The sequence below is a fragment of the Melanerpes formicivorus genome, unplaced genomic scaffold (assembly GCF_026170545.1).
Source record: "Melanerpes formicivorus ecotype bairdi unplaced genomic scaffold, bMelFor1.0.p_v2 SCAF_85, whole genome shotgun sequence".
Taxonomy (NCBI): domain Eukaryota; kingdom Metazoa; phylum Chordata; class Aves; order Piciformes; family Picidae; genus Melanerpes; species Melanerpes formicivorus.
Window position 1 is genome coordinate 462,878 of NW_027142437.1, and position 21,112 is coordinate 483,989.

Here is a 21,112-nt window from a genome sequence, read left to right on the forward strand (position 1 = left end):
CTCACCCATTCTTTCAACTCAAGATACTGCAAACAGATCAGGCTCAATGACATCAGCCCCCCACAACCTCATTTCCCCATCTGCAGTTCCAATGAAACTGAAATCAGTGAGCACTCAAGATGTGAAGTGCACTCAGGGAGCAGTAGCAGAGCATTACTTTCTGCTAGAGAATTACAGAAGGACCTTCTGCCAAGACCTCAGAAAAGCAATCTACCACCACATTCATTCTGGCTGATTTCCAGCTGGTTTTCCATGTCTCTCTAGTGCCCCTGACAAGACACTTCAGAAGATTCTTGTTGTGCAGGATGCAGGACAAGTGGGTCAGCAATAATATTTATGTGTGCAAGGACAAAGAGCAGCAGCTGAGCACACACATGCTGGCAACTTTGCTAACATGCATGCACCAAATAAACTAAGAATAGTTACTGCAGAACTTAAGAGGTTTTGAAGTGCTTCACACAACAGAGAGAGGAAGGTTCTGCATCCAGGCAGGGGCAATCCCAAGCACTGATATAGGCTGGGCAGGGACTGGATTGAGAGTAGTCCTGAAGAAAAGGCCTTGGGGGTGCTGGGGGATGAGAAGCTCAACAGGAGCCAGCAGTGAGCACTTGCAGCCCAGAGCCAAGCAGAGCCTGAGCTGAATCAGAAGTGTTGCCTACAGGTCGAGGAGGTGATTCTCCCTCTCTGCTCCACTCTGGTGAGACCCCACCTGGAGCACTGTGTCCAGTTCGGGAGCCTCTATTACAGGAAGGATCTGGAGGTGCTGGAAAGTGCTCAGAGAAGGGCCACGAGGATGAGCAGAGGGCTGGAGCTCCTCTCCCACAGACTGAGAGAGTTGGGGCTGTTCAGTCTGGAGAAGAGAAGGCTCTGAAGACATCTTATTGTGGCCTTCCAGTATCTTAAGGGGACCTACACGAAAGCTGGGGAGGGACTTTTTAGGGTGGACTGGGGGGAATGGAACAAAACTAGAAATGGGTAGATTCAGAATGGATGTTAGGAAGAAGTTCTTCCCCATGAGGTTGGTGAGACAATGGCACAGGTTGCCCAGGGAGGTGGTGGAAGCCTCATCCCTGGAGGTTCTTAAGGCCAGTCTGGATGTGGTTTTGGGTAACCTGCTGTAGTGTGAGTTGTCCCTGCCCATTGCAGGGAGGTTGGAACTAGATGGTCCTGGTAGGTCAAGCCTAAACTTCTCCATACACAGCTTGAGACTGTGTCCTCTTGTTCTGGTGCTGGCTGCCTGGGAGAAGAGACCAACCCCTTCCTGGCTACAGCCACCTTTCAGGTAGTTGTAGAGAGTAATCAGGCTGCCCCTGAGCCTCCTCTTCTCCAGGCTAAGCAACCCCAGCTCCCTCAGCCTCTCCTCACAGTGCTGTGCTCCAGACTTCTCCCCAGCATTGTTGACCTTCCCTGGACACCTTCCAGCAGCTCAACATCTTTCTTGAATTGAGAGTCCCATAATGGGACACAGGACTCAACCAGTGCTGAGTCCAGGGCAGAATGACTTCCCTGCTCCTGCTGGCCACACTATTCCTGATCCAGCTCAGGATGCCATTGGCCTTCTTGGCCACGTGGGTACACTGCTGGCTCATGTTCACCCAGCTGTCAACCAGTACCCCTGGGTCCCATTCTGCCTGGTTGTTCTCCAGCCACTCTGTCCCCAGCCTGTGGTGCTGCATGGTGTTGTTGTGGCCAATGTGTTGAACCCAGCACTCAGATTGTTAACTCTCATTCAGGATGTGAGATAGCAATCTGGGTCGAGGCAATCCCAGGCACAAATCCAGGCTGGGCAGGGACTGGCTGGAAAGCAGCCCTGAGGAGAGAGACTTGGGGGTGCTGGGGGAGGAGAAGCTCAACAGGAGCTCTCAGTGTGCACTTGCAGCCCACAAAGCCAATCAGATCCTGGGCTGCATCAGGAGAAGTGTGGCCAGCAGGGCAAGGGAGGTGATCCTCCCCCTCTGCTCAGCCCTGGTGAGACCCCACCTGGAGTACTGCCTCCAGTTCTGGAGCCCCTATTACAAGAGGGATCTGGAGGTGCTGGAAGGTGTCCAGAGAAGGGCCACGAGGATGAGCAGAGGGCTGGAGCACCTCTCCTATGAGGACAGACTGAAGGAGTTGGGGCTGTTCAGTCTGCAGAAGAGAAGGCTCCCAGGTGACCTCATTGTGGCCTTCCAGTATCTGAAGGGGGCTACAGGAAGGCTGGGGAGGGACTGCTCAGGATCTCAGGGAGGGATAGGACTAGGGGGAATGGAATGAAGCTGGAGGTGGGGAGATTCAGGCTGGAGGGGAGGAGGAAGTTCTTCCCCATGAGAGTGGTGAAACCCTGGAATGGGTTGTCCAGGGAGGTGGTTGAGGCCCTGTCCCTGGAGGTGTTTAATCCCAGGCTGGCTGAGGCTCTGGCCAGGCTGATGTAGTGTGGGGTGTCCCTGCCCATGGCAGGGGGGTTGGAACTAGATGATCCTTGTGGTCCCTTCCAACCCTGACTGATACTATGATAGAATTGTGAGTCAGCACAAACTCAAAGAGCAGACTTCTTTTTAGGGTGTGACTGCTGAGGGCCTTCCACAGCATGACCCACTGGTGAGACGCTGGCCTGCAGGACAGCTAACCTGGCTTGGTTCTGAGTGTTGCAGCTGACCTGCTGTGCAGCAGCTATATCATCACCTTTAAAGCAATTTCTGAGAGGCAGTCTCTCTTCCAATATTCATTTTAGGATTTCTCCACGTTGTCACTCCCTGGGATGCAGGCTTTAGGCATGACAAGTAGCAGATAATTGTTAGTTGTGGTTTTCATACCTACAGGAAAGAGACATCTGTCTGCTGTCACTTCCAAGCCTGGGTTGTCTCACCTGCTTATCTGAAATGTTGAACCAAAGACACTGATTTTTTGTATAGGGCTTGGATTATACTGAAGATCAGAGTTGAAGATGTAGTTTCTCTCACAGGCTGGAATTCATGTGTTCAGAATAAGCCCCTTAGGGATTCAAAGCAAATTTCTTGTGAGGCTGATCAAAACCAGTGCTGTGAACTTCCCCAGAAACCAAGGGCTAGTTATACTTCTTGGTACAAGCTACAACACTAATCAAGTGAACTGGGTTAGATCACAGAATCACAGAACAATAGAACTGTCAGGGTTGGAAGGCACCTCAAGGAATATCTGGTTCCAACTCCCCTGCCATGGGCAGGGACACCTCACACTACAGCAGGTTGCTCACAGCCATTTCCAGCCTGGCCTGAAAAACCTCCAGGCATGAGGCTTCCACCACCTCCCTGGACAACCTGTGCCAGTCTCTCACGACCCTCCCTCATGGAGAACTTCTTCCTAATATCCAATCTGAATCTACCCATTTCTAATTTTGTTCCATCCCCCCCCCCCCCCCCCCCCAGTCCTATCACTCCCTGACACCCTCAAAAGTCCCTCCCCAACTTTCTTGTAGCCCCTTTCAGATACTGGAAGGCCACAATTAGGTCTTCTGGGAGCCTTCTCTTCTCCAGACTGAACAGCCCCAGCTCCCTCAGTCTATCCTCGTAGCAGAGCAGCTCCAGCCCTCTGCTCATTCTCATGGCCCTTCTCTGGACACCTTCCAGCACCTCCAGATCCTTCCTGTAATAGGGGCTCCAGAACTGGAGGTAGTACTCCTGGTGGGGTCTCACCAGAGTGGAGTAGAGGGGGAGAATCACAGAATGTTAGGGCCTGGAAGGGACCTCAAGAGATCATCCAGTCCAACCCCCCCTGCCAGATCAGATCCCACAATAACACTTCAAGGTCTTGAGGTCTGGAGAGAGAGGGCGATATCTCCTATGTTTGGAGCTTGCTGGCTTCCAGCAGAGACAGGAACCTTTGTGAGTGAAGCAAATCCTTTCTGTTTGTCAGAGGAAACACACGTGCTGCTCTACTATGGGAAATGAAAGGCTGCTCCCAAATGGGTTTAGTGCACGCAGAGCTGATTCTTCTTACACAGAAGCAGCTCTCTTATCTACAAAATAATAGTATGGACTTATTCAATTGGAATTGCACCTGCCTACATAGTATAGAATCATAGAATTGTTAGGGTTGGAAGAGACTTCAAGGATCATCCAGTTCCTACCCCTCTGCCATGGGCAGGGACATCTGCCCATTGGGTTAGGAACTGGCTGGAGGGCCGAGCCCAGAGAGTGGTGGTGAATGGTGCCACAGCCAGCTGGCAGCCAGGCACCAGTGGTGTGCCCCAGGGATCAGTGCTGGGCCCTGTGCTCTTTAACATCTTCAATGATGATCTGGATGAGGGGGTTGAGTCAGTCATCAGCAAGTTTGCAGATGACACCAAGTTAGGAGCAGATGTTAGTCAGTTAGAGGGTAGAAAGGCTCTGCAGAGGGACCTCAACCGACTGGACAGATGGGCAGAGTCCAACAGGATGGCATTCAACAAGTCCAAGTGCCAGGGGCTGCACTTTGGCCATGGCAACCCCATGCAGAGCTACAGGCTGGGGTCAGAGTGGCTGAGAGCTACCAAACAGAGAGGGACCTGGGGGTGCTGATTGACAGCCACCTAGACATGAGCCAGCAGTGTGCCCAGGGGGCCAAGAAGGCCAATGGCATCCTGGCCTGCATTAGGAATAGTGTGGCCAGCAGGAGCAGGGAAGTCATTGTGCCCCTGGACTCTGCATTGGTTAGGCCACACCTTGAGTCCTGTGTCCAGTTCTGGGCTCCTCAGTTTAAGAAGGACATCGAAACACTTGAAGGTGTCCAGAGAAGGGCAACAAGGCTGGGGAGAGGCCTTGAGCACAGCCCTGTGAGGAGAGGCTGAGGGAGCTGGGGTTGCTGAGCCTGGAGAAGAGGAGGCTCAGGGGTGACCTCATTGCCCTCTACAACTACCTGAAGGGTGGTTGTAGCCAGGAAGGGGTTGGTCTCTTCTCCCAGGCAGCCAGCACCAGAACAAGAGGACACAGTCTCAAGCTGTGCCAGGGGAGGTTTAGAGGTGAGGAGAAAGTTCTTCACTGAGAGAGTCGTTCAGCATTGGAATGTGCTGCCCAGGGAGGTGGTGGAGTCACCATCCCTGGAGGTGTTCAGGAGGGGATTGGATGTGGCACTTGGTGCCATAGTCTAGTCATGGGGTCTGTGGTGACAGGCTGGACTCGATGATCCTCGAGGTCTCTTCCAACCTTGGTGATACTGTGAGACTGTGATACCTCACACTAGATCAGAGTCACATCCAGCCTGGCCTTAAAACCCTCCAGGCATGAGGCTTGCACCACCTCCCTGGGCAACCTGTGCCAGGCTCTCACCACCCTCATGAGGAAAAATTTCTTCCTATTTTCTTCCTGGTTTATGACATCTACTTTCTTTGAGAATTTAGGACACCAGAGGAGAAAACAAACCAACCAACCAACAACAGAAAAAGCCCTGCATAAAAGTCTTATTCTCAGCTCTCCACTCTCTGCTTCCTTCTCTCACCTTGGAAATTGTTGTAGTATTGATTTGTAGCATGTCCTGTAATATTAGTTCTTTTCTAAAGGCCTTGCTGTCCTGATTTGGTTTTGGAAACTCTTTCATGTTTATTTATTGTAATGAGGGAAGGAGGAAAAAACAAAGCAGCAGCAGTTGTACTGAATGATTCATAGCTCCTGTGGATCATCCAGGGACGCCATTCATAGTTAATGATTTAAATGCAGTAATAAAACATGAAATGTTTCAAAGCCAGCAGTGATGCCCCTGAAGGGAGAGCTTCGACAGAAATTGCTGACAGCACTGGAAACTCTCCCCTGTAACAGAATGGCCCAGGCCAGAAGGGACCTCCAAAGCTCATCCAGTCCAACCACCCCGCAGTCAGCAGGGACATCCCCAGCTAGATCAGGCTGCACAGGGCCTTGTCAAGCCTCCCTTTGAATGTCTCCAGGGAAGGGACCTCAACCACCTCCCTGGGCAACTTGTTCCAGTGTTCTACCACCCTCACAGTGAAGAACTTGTTCCTAGCATCCAGTCTGCTCTGCTCTACTTTGAAGCCATTGTCCCTTGTCCTGTCCTTGCAGGCATTTGCAAACAGTCTCTCTCCAACCTTCTTGTAGCCCCCTTCAGGTACTGGCAGGCTGCTATTAGGTCTCCCTGTAGCCTCCTCTTCTCCAGGCTGCACACCCCTAGCTCCCTCAGCCTGTCCTCATGGCAGAGCTGCTCCAACCCCCTGATCATTTTTGTGGCCCTCTCCTGGACCCTCTCCATCAGCTCCATGTCCTTCCTGTATTGAGAGCTCCAGAGCTGCACACAGTACTCCAGGTGAGGTCTCAGCAGAGCAGAGACAAGTGGCAGAATCACCTCTCTGGCTCTGCTGGCAATGCATCTTTCGATGCAGCCCAGGCTGTGATTTGCCTTTTGTGCTGCAAGCCCACCCTGCCTGCTCCTGTCCAGCCCTTCTCCACAGGGCTGCTATCTAAATAAATACATATTCAAATACAGATTGCTCTATTTTTTTCCCCCTTTCTGCAGAGGTCTGATATCTGTGCAGTCCCAGGTCAATATTCTGGCAAGATGGCAGTTTGTCTGTCATGTCATTTCATTTAATTTCATTTAATTTAATTTCATTTCATTTCATTTCATTTCATTTTTTCATGTGTTTCTTTCTTAATTTACTCCTTTTTTTTCTGTTTTTACTCATTTTTTAGCCTGCAGTGATTATTTGTGTGGCAAGAAATTGTCTTCCAAGTCTATATTTAGCCTGCTCTATCGGCTTAGAAATGTAAGCCAATCATGCAAGGAGGTTAATTTTAAGTCCTGTGGAAATGACACCACTCCATTCAGTCTGCTCAGCACTGCTACCCATCAGGTTGGGACCAATCCTATTCAATATCCTTACTGATGATCTGGACGAAGGGATTGAGCCCACCATCAGTAAGTTTGCAGATGACACCAAGCTGGGGGGCAGGAGTTGATCTGTTAAGGGGTAGGAGAGCTCTGCAGAGGGATCTTGACAGAGTCCAACAGGATGGCATTTACAAGTCCAAGTGCTGGGGTCTGCACTTTGGCCACAACAGCCCCAGGCAGTGCTACAGGCTGGAGTCAGAGTAGCTGAGAGCAGCCAGGCAGAAAGGGGCCTGGGGTTACTGGTTGACAGCAGTTGAACATGAGCCAGCAGTGTGCCCTGTCCTGGCCTGCATCAGGAACAGTGTGGCCAGCAGGAGCAGGGAGGTCATTCTGCCCTGGACTCAGCACTGCTTAAGCCACACCTTGAGTCCTGTGTCCAGTTCTGGGCTCCTCAGTTTAAGAAGGACATTGAGACACTTGAATGTGTCCAGAGAAGGGCAATGAGGCTGGGGAGAGGTCTGGAGCACAGCCCTGTGAGGAGAGGCTGAGGGGGCTGGGGGTGTTTATCCTGCAGAAGAGGAGGTTCAGGGGAGACCTTCTTGCTGTCTGCAACTCCCTGAAGGGAGGTTGTAGCCAGGTGGGGGTTGGTCTCTTCTTCCAGGCAACCTGTGACAGAATAAGAGGCCACAGCCTCAAGCTGCACCAGGGGAGGTTTAGGCTGAATGTTAGGAAGAAATTCTTCCCAGCAAGAGAGTTTGGCCATTGGGATGTGCTGCCCAGGGAGGTGGTGGAGTCACCATCACTGGAGGTGTTTAGGAAGAGCCTGGATGGGGTGCTTGGTGCCATGGTTGAGTTGATTAGATGGTGTTGGGTGGTAGGTTGGCCTCAATGATCTCAAAGGTCTTTTCCAACCTGGTTAATTCTGTATTCTATTTTTAAACCTTACAGCTGCCTTCACTGCTTTCCTCCACCTCAGTTTTTCCCCTCCCCCCCTCAAAACAGCAACAACCAAAAAGCCCCAAACATTCTTGATGTAATTTTATTTCTTAACTAATGTTGCTGTTTTCTTGGCAGTGACTGTCTAGGGATGACTGTCACATTCATCATCCCCCATCAGATCTATTTATATCTATTGGTTAAAATTCAGCTTGTGCTCACTGAGCTGCAGATGGAGCTCCCTGAACAGCAAAAGGAGTCCACGTGCCAGGAACAGTTGGAGCCACAGTGGAGAGGGGGCTGAGAAGGTGTCACAGAATCACAGAAACATTCAGGTTGGAAAAGACCCTCAGGAGCACCAAGTCCAACCCACAACCCTACTCTACAAGCTTCTACCCCTAAACCATAGCCCCAAGCACCACATCCAAAACACCTTCAAACACAGCCAGGCTTGGGGACTCCACCACTTCCCTGGGCAGCACATTCCAATCCCTGACCACTCTTACCCTCAAAAAATGTTTCCTAATGTCCAGTCTAAACCTACCCAGTGGCAGCTTGAGGCCATTCCATCTTGGTTTGTCACTAATGACCTGTGAGAAGAGACCAGCAGCAGCCTCTCCACAACCTCCTTTCAGGTAGCTGTAGACAGCAATGAGGTCTCCCCTCAGCCTCCTCTCTTTCACACTGACCATCCCCAGCTCCTTCACTTGCTCTTCATCAGATTTATTCTCCAGGCCCTTCACAGCTTCCTTGCCCTCCTCTGCCCTGGCTCCAGCACCTCCACAGCTCTCTTTTATTGAGGTGCCCAAAACTGGACACAGTACTTGAGGAGTGGCCTGAGCAGAGCTGAGTCCCAGGGCAGAATCATCTCCCTGCTCCAGTAGTCATTAGAGCCTTTATCCCTTCGACCTCAGAGAGGTGCCAAAAAGAGGCAAGGTCTGTTGCCTTACCTGTGTTATTAGCATCAGGAGGTTCAGCAGCCTCCAGAGACATCAGATTATTCAGGGGGTTTTGCAAGGCAACACGAATTTTGCAAGTAATTCAAGTGAGTGGATGGGATTGTCAACCTGCCAATGAGCTATTAACAACACACTAAAAAGATGTATTTCTGAAGGATGGGTAGGGTAGGAGCAGGGTAGGAGTTCTTCTTAAAATATATTTGTGGGGTTTTCCCCAGCAGAACTCACTAACAAGAGGTCAAGGCAGTTCCATGGTAACCCCTAAACTTCTGGATGAGCTAAGAGATACGTGTCTCTTTTGACTTTTGGTTTAGTTGTGTTTTCTAAGGCATGGGCTCCGCTGAATGTTGCCATGTGAACATAAGGAAATATTGCTTCACTGTGAGGGTGACAAAACACTGGAATGGGCTGCCCAGAGAGGTTGTGGAGTCTCCCTCCCTGGAGATCTTCACAACCTGTCTGGACACTTGCAGCACGCAAAGCCAATCAGATCCTGGGCTGCAGCAGGAGAAGTGTGGCCAGCAGGGCAAGGGAGGTGATTCTCCCCCTCTGCTCAGCTCTGGGGAGACCCCACCTGGAGTACTGCCTCCAGTTCTGGAGCCCCTATGACAAGAGGGATCTGGAGGTGCTGGAAGGTGTCCAGAGAAGGGCCAGGAGGATGAGCAGAGGGCTGGAGCACCTCTCCTATGAGGACAGACTGAAGGAGTTGAGGCTGTTCAGTCTGCAGAAGAGAAGGCTCCCAGGTGACCTCATTGTGGCCTTCCAGGATCTGAAGAGGGCTGCAGGAAGGCTGGGGAGGGACTGCTCAGGATCTCAGGGAGTGATAGGACTAGGGGGAATGGAATGAAGCTGGAGGTGGGGAGATTCAGGCTGGAGGGGAGGAGGAAGTTCTTCCCCATGAGAGTGGTGAAGCCCTGGAATGGGTTGTCCAGGGAGGTGGTTGAGGCCCCATCCCTGGAGGTGTTTAAGCCCAGGCTGGCTGAGGCTCTGGCCAGGCTGATGTAGTGTGGGGTGTCCCTGCCCATGGCAGGGGGGTTGGAACTAGCTGATCCTTGTGGTCCCTTCCAACCCTGACTGATACTATGATACTATGATACATGTTCCTGTGTGACCTGCTCTAGGTGATTCTACCCTGGCAGGGTGGTTGGACTAGATGAGCTTTCAAGGTCCCTTCCAACCCCTAATGTTCTGTGAGTCTGTGATTTCTTAAGCACATGAACAGGAGGTGAAGAAATGTTTTTAGAAGAGAAGAAATCATAGAACCATAGTACAGTTTAGGTTGGAAAGGACCTGAAAGATCATCTAGTTCCAAGCCCCCTGCCACAGGGAAGGATGCTTAGGGGACTTGAGCATCTCCCCTGTGAAGAGAGACTGAGTGCCCTGTGGCTGTTTAGTCTTGAGCAGACTTAAGATGGGATCTGATCAGTTTATCAATATCTGAGAGGTGGGTGTCAAGTGGAGGGGGCCAAACTCTTTTGAGTGGTGCACAGTGATGAGACAAGGAAAAACAGGTACAAGCTTCAACATAGAAGGTTTCAGCTCAGCATAATGGGGTGCTTGGTGCCATGGGTTAGTTGATTAGGTGGGTTGGATTGGTTGATGGGTTGGACACGATGATCTTGAAGGTCTCTTCCAACCTGGTCTGGTCTATTCTATTCTATTCTATTCTATTCTATTCTATTCTATTCTATTCTATTCTATTCTATTCTATTCTCTCCAGTGAGGGTCGCAGAGCTCTGGAACAGGCTGCCCAGAGAGGTTGTGGAGTCTCCTTCTCTGGAGACTTTCCAACCCCACCTGGATGCACTCCTGTGTGGACTCCCCTGGGTGATCCTGCTTTGGCAGGGGGGGTTTGGACTCGATGATATCTGGAGGTCCCTTCTAATCTCTAATGTACTGTGACACTGTGATACCTTCCACTAGACCAGGTAGCTCAAAGCCTTGACCAGATAATTGGAAAGTGTATTCTCCCCCAAGGCTCTGAGCCATGCAGGAGGCTCTTCATCCCTGTGCAGGGCTGCACTGATTCCACAAGGGCTCCAGATGGACATGAGAGTGTCTCCTCATAGAGCACTGCAGAATTAGGCTAGACTGAACATATTTAATATGATCTGGGGCAGCTAAGCTGCTTATCACTCTGTGTCAGATAATACATTATACAGCTGAGTGGCTAATAGACTAAACAGAGAAAGGCTGATGGCAGGGCATTTGCAGTTGCTCTGGATTATATTCCCCCCGCCAGGAATGACACTGTGAACGTGGAAGGAGCAGGGAAGATTCTCAGCTTCCTGTTTTTTTTTACCAGAAATCCTGCTTAAATATATGTGTGAAGTAAATAATGCCTTCTGTGTGCAAAAACAGAATAATTGAGCAATCTTAATCACAGGCTCACAGGATGATAAGGATTGGAAGGGACCTCCAAAGATCTTTGGAGTCCAACCCCCCTGACAGAGCAGGACCACAGAATCCATCACAGGTCACACAGGAATGCATCCACATGGGTCTTGAAAGTCTCCAGAGAAGGAGACTCCACAACTTCTCTGGGCAGCCTGTTCCAGTGCACTGTGACCCTCACAGAGAAGAAGTTCCTCCTCATGTTGAGCTGGAACCTCCTATGCTGGACTTGGTGATCCTGAGGGTCTTCTCCAACCTGAATGTTTCTGTGATGCTGTGATTTTTAAGAGAAGCTAACCAGGACCACAAAAAGAGAGTAGAGTAGAATAGAGTAGGACAGAATAGAGTAGGACAGAATAGAATAGAGTAGGATAGAACAGAACAGAACAGAACAGAACAGAACAGAACAGAATAGAATAGAATAGAATAGAATAGAATAGAATAGACCAGACCAGGCTGGAAGAGACCTTCAAGATCATCGAGTCCAACCTACCATCCAACACCACCTAATCAACTAACCCATGGCACCAAGCACCCCATCAAGTCTCCTCCTGAACACCTCCAGTGATGGTGACTCCACCACCTCCCCAAGCAGCCCATTCCAATGGGCAATCTCTCTCTCTGTGTAGAACTTCTTCCTAACCTCCAGCCTAACCTCCCCTGGCGCAGCTTGAGACTGTCCTCTGTTTCCTCCTTAAGCACAAGGAAAGGCCCCAGGCCACCGAGCGAGCCAGTGCCAAAGGTAATCGGAACGAAGGAACCAGGTCGAGTTTACAAGAGAACAGAGCTGATCCTCATCCTCCGTCGCCTCCGAGGCTTTCCTCTGCAGCGGTGGGCGGGCCGCTCGCCGCCTCAGCCGGTGCTGAAGCCCCATCTAGAGCTCACCTAGGGCATAGCCGCCGCACTGCGCCCGCTCCGCACCGCTCCGCACCGCTCCGCACCGGCCAGCGGCAGCGCTTCGCGGCTCCAGGGGTGCCTATAGAGAAGCGGGGAAGGGTGAAGAGACTGGGGAGAAACTGGTTTGCATAGCAGTGTTCTGCTTCTGCTGCCAGGCTGCTCAGCAGCGGTACTTAGCATCACTGAACAGTTTTGCTTGAGAAAGACCTTTAAGATCATCAAATCCAACCATTCTCTAACTCTACCAAGGCTGGTGCTAAACCATGCCTCTCAGCACCACATCTCTGCACCTTCTAAACACCTCCAGGAATGGGGATTCAACCCTGGGGAGTCTGTTCCAGAGTTTCAGAACCCTTTCAGGGAATATGTTCCCTCTAATATCCAACCTAAACGTTCCCTGCTGCAACTCTCACCCTATCACTTGTTACCAGAAAGAAGAGATCGACCTTCATGACATCCTACTTTAAGGTTGCTGAGGGAGCAATGAGGTCTCCCCAGCCTCTTTTTCTCCAGACTAAGCAAGCCCAGTTATAGAATCATAGAATTGTTAGGGTTGGAAAGGACCTCAAGGCTCAGCCAGTTCCAACCCCCCTGCCATGGGCAGGGACACCTCACACTACAGCAGGTTGCTCACAGCCACATCCAGCCTGGCCTTCAACCTGGCCATGGTTTCCCTGGTGCTCAAACTGTCCAATACATCTGATACTGTTCCAATGAGATTAAGCATTAGACTGATAATGAAGACTGGGGTTTAAATAGTGCCTTCACCAAACAGATGACTTAGTATTGCATTAAGAAACAACTCTAAACAAAACCAGGATGTTAGGAGTTGGAAGGGGCCTCTGAAGGTCATCAAGTCCAACCCCCCTCCAGAGCAAGACCATAGCATCTAGCATGGGTCACACAGGAGCATATCCAGGTGGGTTTGGAAAGTCTCCAGAGAAGGAGACTCCACAGCCTCTCTAGGCAGCCTGTTCCAGGGCTCTGGGACCCTCACAGTGACAAAGTTCCTCCTCATGTTGAGGTGGAACCTCCTGTGCTGGAGTTTATATACATTGCCCCTTGTCCTGTCACAGGGTGCAAGTGAGCAGAGCCTGTCCCCTCCTTCTTGACCCCCACCCCTCAGCTATTGATAGACATTGGTCAGATCCCCTCTCAGCCTTTTCTTCTCCAGACTAAACAGCCCCAGGGCTCTCAGTCTCTCTTCACAGGGGAGATGCTCAAGTCCCCTAAGCATCCTCCTGGCTCTCCCTTGCACTCTCTCCAGCAGCTCTCTGTCTCTCTTGAGCTGGGGAGCCCCAAACTGGACACAGGATTGCAGCTGTGGCCTCAGCAGGGCAGAGCAGAGGGGGAGAAGGACCTCCCTAGATGCGCTGGACACACTTTTCTTGCTGCACCCCAGGACACCATTGGCTCTCTTGACCATAAGGGCACATTGCTGTCCCATGCAGAACTTGCTGTCCATTGGGACTCCAAGGTCTTTCTCTGTGGAGCTGCTTTCCATCAGAGCAGCCCCTAACCTGTACAGCTGTCTCACCAAGTGACACATTGGCACAGTCAACCAGGCCTTGCTGGCTGTTCTTACAGTGCAGTGAGGATACAACCCACCAGCCCTGGCAAACTCTGCTATGGTATTTTAGCATCATGTAATTTCCCCTTCCCTTGAAGGGCAGCTTCAGTCACCAGTGAAGGTGAGTTTGACCAAAACTACCAGATTTGCCCTTCAATACCTGAGATACAGCCCTCACCTCCTTCTGCAGGCTCTTGGAAGAGCAGCCAGCTGAAGCAGCTGAGCAGAACAGACAGCTGGGGGCACTCATGACCTAAACTCTCACATCTCTTCTGCCCAGTCCATCTGGGTAAAAGCACTTCCCTTCACTATTAAAGCATGCACTTTCTTGCTTGGAACCAGCTCCAGCTTTGAACCACTAAGGCTCACTGCAGCTGCTGGAGTAAAAGCCAACTACTGTGAGGAACAACAGAGCTTAGCAAATGACCCCTCAAACTTTCTTTGCATTAAATCCCTTCTGTAGTGTCCCTCCCCATAAACCTGAGCCTTATGGACCTCTGGTGATTCTTGAACATGTTCATACTGCCTTTCTAGTTTTGCAAGACCTTTCTTCATGTGTGGACACCAGAAGTGCCTGCCTGCCTTGCTTCAGCTGACAAGCTTCACTTGTGGCACAGAATGATGTGATGCCACTTTCCACTCCAAACTGATGTTTCCTGGTAGTATCACACAGAAGCACAGCATGTTAGGGGTTAGAAGTGACCTTGGAAGATCATCCAGCCCAAGCCTCCTGCCCCAGCAGGATCACCTAGAGTAGGTCACATAGGAATGCATCCAGATGGGTTTTGACTGTCTCCAGGGAAGGAGACTCCACAACCTCTCTGGGCAGGCTGTTCCAGGGCTCTGACACCCTCACAGTGGAAAAAGTCTTCCCTTATGTTCACATGGAACCTCCTATGCTCCAGCCTGCACCCACTGCCCCTTGTATAATCGTTGGACACCACTGAGAAGAGCCTGGGTCCATCCTGCTGACACTCATCCTTCACATCTCTATAAGCATCAATGAGGTCACCTCTCAGTCTCCTCTTCTCCAAGCTAAAGAGCCCCCAGCTCCCTCAGCCTCTCCTCATTAGGGAGATGGAGTAGCCATGGAATGAACTGGACTAAGCCTGCAGTGATTTATACCTCTTATCAGTTTTCATTTGCCTTAGCATATTTAAAGGCCCAGTTACAAACTGACCCTTTCCCAGCTCCTAGTAAGCCTGAAAGGTGCAGGACAGAAAGGAGCAGCATCTGCGCTGTGGTACAGGTGAAACTGACAGCCCCAGATCCAATCCTTCCTGCAGGAAGCATTCCCCACCATCACCTTTTCCCATCTGCAATTATCTGGCTCACCACACTTCCACCGGTGCATCCACCAAGGAGGCATCTCAGATCCCCATCTTGGGCTACCAGAAAGTTCCCCATGTGGTGATCAACAGAGTATAAAGCAAATGAGAGTAAATCTTACCAGTCCTGCTTCGTTTGGGTGGACCTGAGCACAGCCTTCGACACTGTCCTGCACCACATCCTGGTCTCCAGGCTGGTGACACATGGGTGTGATGGGTGACCACTAGATGGATAAGGAACTGGCTTGATGGCTGCACCCAAAGAGTGGCTGTCAATGGCTCCATGTCCCAGTGGAGGCCAGGGACAAGCAGAGTCCCTCAGGGATCAGTCCTGGGACCAGGCTTGTTCAACATCTTGGTGGGTGCCATGGACAGTGGCATTGAGTGCACCCTCAGCAAGTTTGCTGATGACACCAAGCTGTGTGGTGCAGCAGACAGGCTGGAGGGAAGGGAGGCCATCCAGAGGGACCTGGACAGGCTGGAGAGGTGGGCACAAGCCAACCTCATGAGGCTCAACAAGAGCAAGGGCAGGGTCCTGCATCTGGGTCGAGGCAATCCCAGGCACAAATCCAGGCTGGGCAGGGACTGGCTGGAAGGCAGCCCTGAGGAGAGAGACATGGGGGTGCTGGGGGAGGAGAAGCTCAACAGGAGCTCTCAGTGTGCACTTGCAGCCCACAAAGCCAAACAGAGCCTGGGCTGCATCAGGAGAAGTGTGGCCAGCAGGGCAAGGGAGGTGATTCTCCCCCTCTGCTCAGCTCTGGGGAGACCCCACCTGGAGTACTGCCTCCAGTTCTGGAGCCCCTATTACAAGAGGGATGTGGAGGTGCTGGAAGGTGTCCAGAGAAGGGCCTCGAGGATGAGCAGAGGGATGGAGCACCTCTCCTATGAGGACAGACTGAAGGAGTTGGGGCTGTTCAGTCTGCAGAAGAGAAGGCTCCCAGGTGACCTCATTGTGGCCTTCCAGTATCTGAAGGGGGCTACAGAAAGGCTGGGGAGGGACTGCTCAGGATCTCAGGTAGTGATAGGACTAGGGGGAATGGAATGAAGCTGGAGGTGGGGAGATTCAGGCTGGAGGGGAGGAGGAAGTTCTTCCCCATGAGAGTGGTGAAGCCCTGGAATGGGTTGTGCAGGGAGGTGGTTGGGGCCCTGTCCCTGGAGGTGTTTAAGCCCAGGCTGGCTGAGGCTCTGGCCAGGCTGATCTAGTGTGGGGTGTCCCTGCCCATGGCAGGGGGATTGGAACTGGATGATCCTTGTGGTCCCTTCCAACCCTGACTGATACTATGATACTATGATATCTCTCCCTTTTTATGGATGATATAGGGCTGTCCAGAGGAGCAACCCCTCAAGCCTCACACTGGCCTTTGTAAAATCCCTCTTGCAGCCCTTCAACCCATCTGAGCTGGCTCAGGACTTTTCTTTAACTATCTGCAATATCCTTGCTCCTTTTGTTCACCTGCAGTCCAGGCCTGGCTCAGTCCTGACTTTGCCTTTCCACTGACTACACAGTGATTGATCCCACTATTTGCTGGGTCAGAGGAGAGGATTGACAGCTTCAGTTATAAAAACAGAAGGGGAAAAAACACCTAGGAAGCAGACTTCATCAGGCAAAGTATCCTAGAAGCACAGTATGGAGGCACAACATGAATAATAGAATATTCTAGCTTTTTCATTGCCAATCAAATCAAATCAAATCAATAAATATGTTGAAGCACAGCAAATCCTGAGATGATGAAAAATAGGTTGGTTTAATGTTACTTAATTCCAGCAGAGAATTCCAGTAAGCTGATGCACAAACTGCAAGAGTTTCTACACTTCAAGCCATAAAAGCCCAGACTTGCCCTAAACAGGACTTTAACAAGTGAAGATAATGACATAGAAATCACACAGAAACACTCAGGTTGGGGAAGAGCCTCAGGAGAACCAAGTTCAACCCCAGAACTCCACTCTACAAGGGTCACCCCTAAACCAGGGCCCCAAGCACCACAGCCAAACCACCTTCAAACACAGCCAGGCTTGGGGACTCCACCACCTCCCTGGGCAGCACATTCCAAGCCCTGACCACGCTTATCATCAAAAAATGTTTCCTAATGTCCAGTCTAAACCTACCCAGTGGCAGCTTGAGGCCATTCCCTCTTGTTCTGTCACTAATTAGCTGTGAGAAGAGACCAGCAGCAGCCTCTCCACAACCTCCTTTCAGGGACTTGTAGACAGCACTGAGGTCTCCCCTCAGCCTCCTCTCTTTCACACTAACCATCCCCAGCTCCTTCAGTCTCTCTTCATCACATTTATTCTCCAGGCCCTTCCCCAGCTTCCTTGCCCTCCTCTGCCCTGGCTCCAGCACCTCCACAACCCTCTTGTACTGAGGTGCCCAATTAACTCTAGAATGCTGCCTCCAAGTTGCTGTCCTCCCCAGTGGTGCCCAACATTCCCAAGGCACATGTTCTGCTCAGAGGCATCTCAGTGTTTATAGGGATGGGCAGCTTGGGATGCACCTCGTGGATAACTTCAATCTGCCTACAGCCCCTTTACACACTTGACTTATGACACCAAGTTTGGAGCAGATGTTGGTCAGTTAGAGGGTTGAAAGGCTCTGCAGAGGGACCTCGACCGACTGGACAGATGGGCAGAGTCCAATGGGATGGCATTCAACAAGTCCAAGTGCCAGGTGCTGCACTTTGGCCATGGCAACCCCATGCAGAGCTACAGGCTGGGGTCAGAGTGGCTGAGAGCTGCCAAACAGAGAGGGACCTGGGGGTGCTGATTGACAGCTGCCTAAATATGAGCCAGCAGTGTGCCCAGGTGGCCAAGAGGGCCAATGGCATCCTGGCCTGCATTAGGAATAGTGTGGCCAGCAGGAGCAGGGAAGTCATTGTGCCCCTGGACTCTGCATTGGTTAGGCCACACCTTGAGTCCTGTGTCCAGTTCTGGGCCCCTCAGTTTAAGAAGGACATTGAAACACTTGAAGGTGTCCAGAGAAGGGCAACAAGGCTGGGGAGAGGCCTTGAGCACAGCCCTGTGAGGAGAGGCTGAGGGAGCTGGGGTTGTATAGCCTGGAGAAGAGGAGGCTCAGGGGTGACCTCATTGCCCTCTACAACTACCTGAAGGGAGGTTGTGGCCAGGAAGGGGTTGGTCTCTTCTCCCAGGCAACCAGCACCAGAACAAGAGGACACAGTCTCAAGCTGTGCCAGGGGAGGTTTAGACTCAAGGTGAGGAGAAAGTTCTTCACTGAGAGAGTTGTGAGCCATTGGGATGTGCTGCCCAGGGAGGTGGTGGAGTCACCATCACTGGAGGTGTTCCAGAGGGGATTGGATGTGGCACTTGGTGCCATGGTCTAGTCATGGGGTCTGTGTTGATAGGTTGGACTCAATGATCCTCGAGGTCTCCTCCAACCTTAGTGATACTGTGATACTGTGATACTTAGGAGGAACATCCAGAAATCCAAGGACCCAAATTTCAGCTCCTTCCTCTGAGTGGGCACAAATCCCTACCTCCTACTTGCCCAAGGTCTCTGATATGTAAGACTGTGGGCTGAGACACTGGCACTCCTGCTTTCAAAGACACATTTGACCTTATCTCTCGACAACATAATTTATACTGCTGAACTCCACAGAGACAGAACAAAAGCCATTTGCTATCCTGGAGATAGAAATGCATGTTAAAGCCAAAAGAGATGGATGTTCAGAAGCAACACACAGTGCTGGTGATTAAAGAATATGTCAAAACTATTTTGGCCATCACATTTTGAGCGTGAGTGTGTGTGTCACAGACTAATATACATGTTGTGAATAGGAAATTGTACCTCATGCAAAAGCAGTTGAAACAAGCACACAGATACCACAGCTGTCCTTCAGAAAGCAGTAGAATGGAATGGAATGGAATGGAATGGAATGGAATGGAATGGAATGGAATGGAATGGAATGGAATGGAATGGAATGGAATGGAATGGAATGGAATGGAATGGAATGGAATGGAATAGACCAGGTTGGAAGAGACCTTGGAGAAACAGCAATACAATCCACTAGGACCAAAGGCAGCATTGAACATAAAACTGCCAGGTCCTAAACAAATGACATTTGCTTTCTAGAAAATAATAGAATTGAATCGAATCGAATCGAATCGAATCGAATCGAATAGAATAGAATAGAATAGAATAGAATAGAATAGAATAGACCAGACCAGACCAGGTTGGAAGAGACCTGCAAGATCATTGTGTCCAACCTATCATCCAACACCACCTAATCAACTAACCCATGGCACCAAGCACCCCATAAAATCTCCTCCTGAACACCTCCAATGACGGTGACTCCACCACCTCCCCAGGCAGCCCATTCCAATGGGCAATCACTCCCTCTGTATAGAACTTCTTCCTAACTTCCAGCCTAAACCTCCCCTGGCACAGCCTGAGACTGTGTCCTCTTGTTCTGGTGCTGCTTGCCTGGGAGAAGAGACCAACCTCTGCCTGTCTACAACCTCCCTTCAGGCAGTTGGAGACAGCAATAAGGTCACCCCTGAGTCTCCTCTTCTCCAGGCTAAGCAACCCCAGCTCCCTCAGCCTCTCCTCACAGGGCTGTGTTCCAAACCCCTCACCAACTTTGTTGCCCTTCTCTGGACTCATTCCAGCAAGTCAACCTCCTTCCTAAACTGAGGGGCCCAGAACTGGACACAGGACTCCAGGTGTGGCCTAACCAGTGCAGTGTACAGGGGCAGAATGACCTCCCTGCTCCTGCTGGCCACACTGTTCCTGATGCAGGCCAGGATGCCATTGGCCCTCCTGGCTGCCTGGGCACACTGCAGGCTCATGTTCAGCCTACCATCAACCAGCACCCCCAGGTCCCTCTCTGCCTGGCTGCTCTCAGCCACTCTGACCCCAGCCTGTAGCACTGCATGGGGTTGTTGTGGCCAATGTGCAGAACCTGGCACTTGGATGTGTTCAATCTCCTGCCCTTGGCCTCTGCCCATCTGTCCAGCCTGTCCAGGTCCCTCTGCAGAGCCTCTCTACCCTCCAGCAGATCAACTCCTGCCCCCAGCTTGGTGTCAGCTGCACATTTACTGATGATGGACTCAATGCCCTCATCCAGATCATCAATAAAGATGTTAAAGAGCACAGGGCCCAGCACTGATCCCTGGGGCACACCACTGGTGCCTGGCTGCCAGCTGGATGTGGCACCATTCACCACCACTCTCTGGGCTCAGCCTCCAGCCAGTTCCTAACCCCTGGCAGTGTGCTGCTGTCCAAGCCATGGGCTGACAGCTCTGGCTCACAATCCATCCAAGCAGGCATTCTTACACAAAGAACTCTGAGAAATGCATCACCTCTCTGAAATCAACTAGTGAAGTCTATGTAAATGTTTCTTTCAGTATTCCACAGCCTTGGAAAACTGCCTTGCTACCAACAATTGCCCATGAACAATGCCTGACGTGCCTTTTTACTACATCTTCAAGTTCAGCTGAGTTCACAGCAGTCCCTGTCAGAGACACAAAAGGGGTGTCAGCAGCTCCAACGCCACTGCAGTCGGAGAGTGCTTAAGAAAATCCCCTTGAGAGGGTTGCAACTAGTCAGAGCATGAGAAGTGACACCAATAGACATTCTCTCAAAGAACTGAAACACTAAATAGTACAAGGTGAGCAGTCACATCTCAGCAGACGACTCAGGAGCACTTTAGTAAATAAAGGCAAAAGATTTGAGGTCCATTTAGACTCCAGGGCATGGGAGACGAGCTCTGAAAGTGATCTTGGGCTTCTTGTCTCACAAGGTAGGGTGAGCATGCAATGTGAAAAGCAGCTGGGCCCCAACACCACCACAGCTTACTTTGACAGATGCATTAAAAAGTGCTAGCAAACCATGGGGATTTATAGTAAAGAGACTGGCATTTGATTTGATTTGCACTGGAATTGAAAGTGTGTGGATGGTATCATAGTATCAGTCAGGGTTGGAAGGGACCACAAGGATCATCCAGTTCCAACCCCCCTGCCATGGCCAGGGACACCCCACACTACATCAGCCTGGCCAGAGCCTCAGCCAGCCTGGCCTTAAACACCTCCAGGGACAGGGCCCCAACCACCTCCCTGGACAACCCATTCCAGGGCTTCACCACTCTCATGGGGAAGAACTTCCTCCTCCCCTCCAGCCTCAATCTCCCCACCTCCAGCTTCATTCCATTCCCCCTAGTCCTATCACTACCTGAGATCCTGAGCAGTCCCTCCCCAGCCTTCCTGTAGCTCCCTTCAGATCCTGGAAGGCCACAATGAGGTCACCT

General features: G+C 51.1%; 1 protein-coding gene across 1 annotated transcript in view; it reads right to left on the reverse strand.

Annotated features, from left to right (window-relative positions):
- The window catches only part of SH3BGRL2 (SH3 domain binding glutamate rich protein like 2), a 96,866-nt gene that overhangs the window by 73,870 nt on the left and 1,884 nt on the right, over positions 1 to 21,112 (reverse strand). The window contains exon 3 of the mRNA XM_068165183.1: positions 11,946 to 12,036. Coding sequence (XP_068021284.1) covers positions 11,946 to 12,036 — 91 coding nt within the window. The remainder of the gene's footprint in view (positions 1 to 11,945; positions 12,037 to 21,112) is intronic.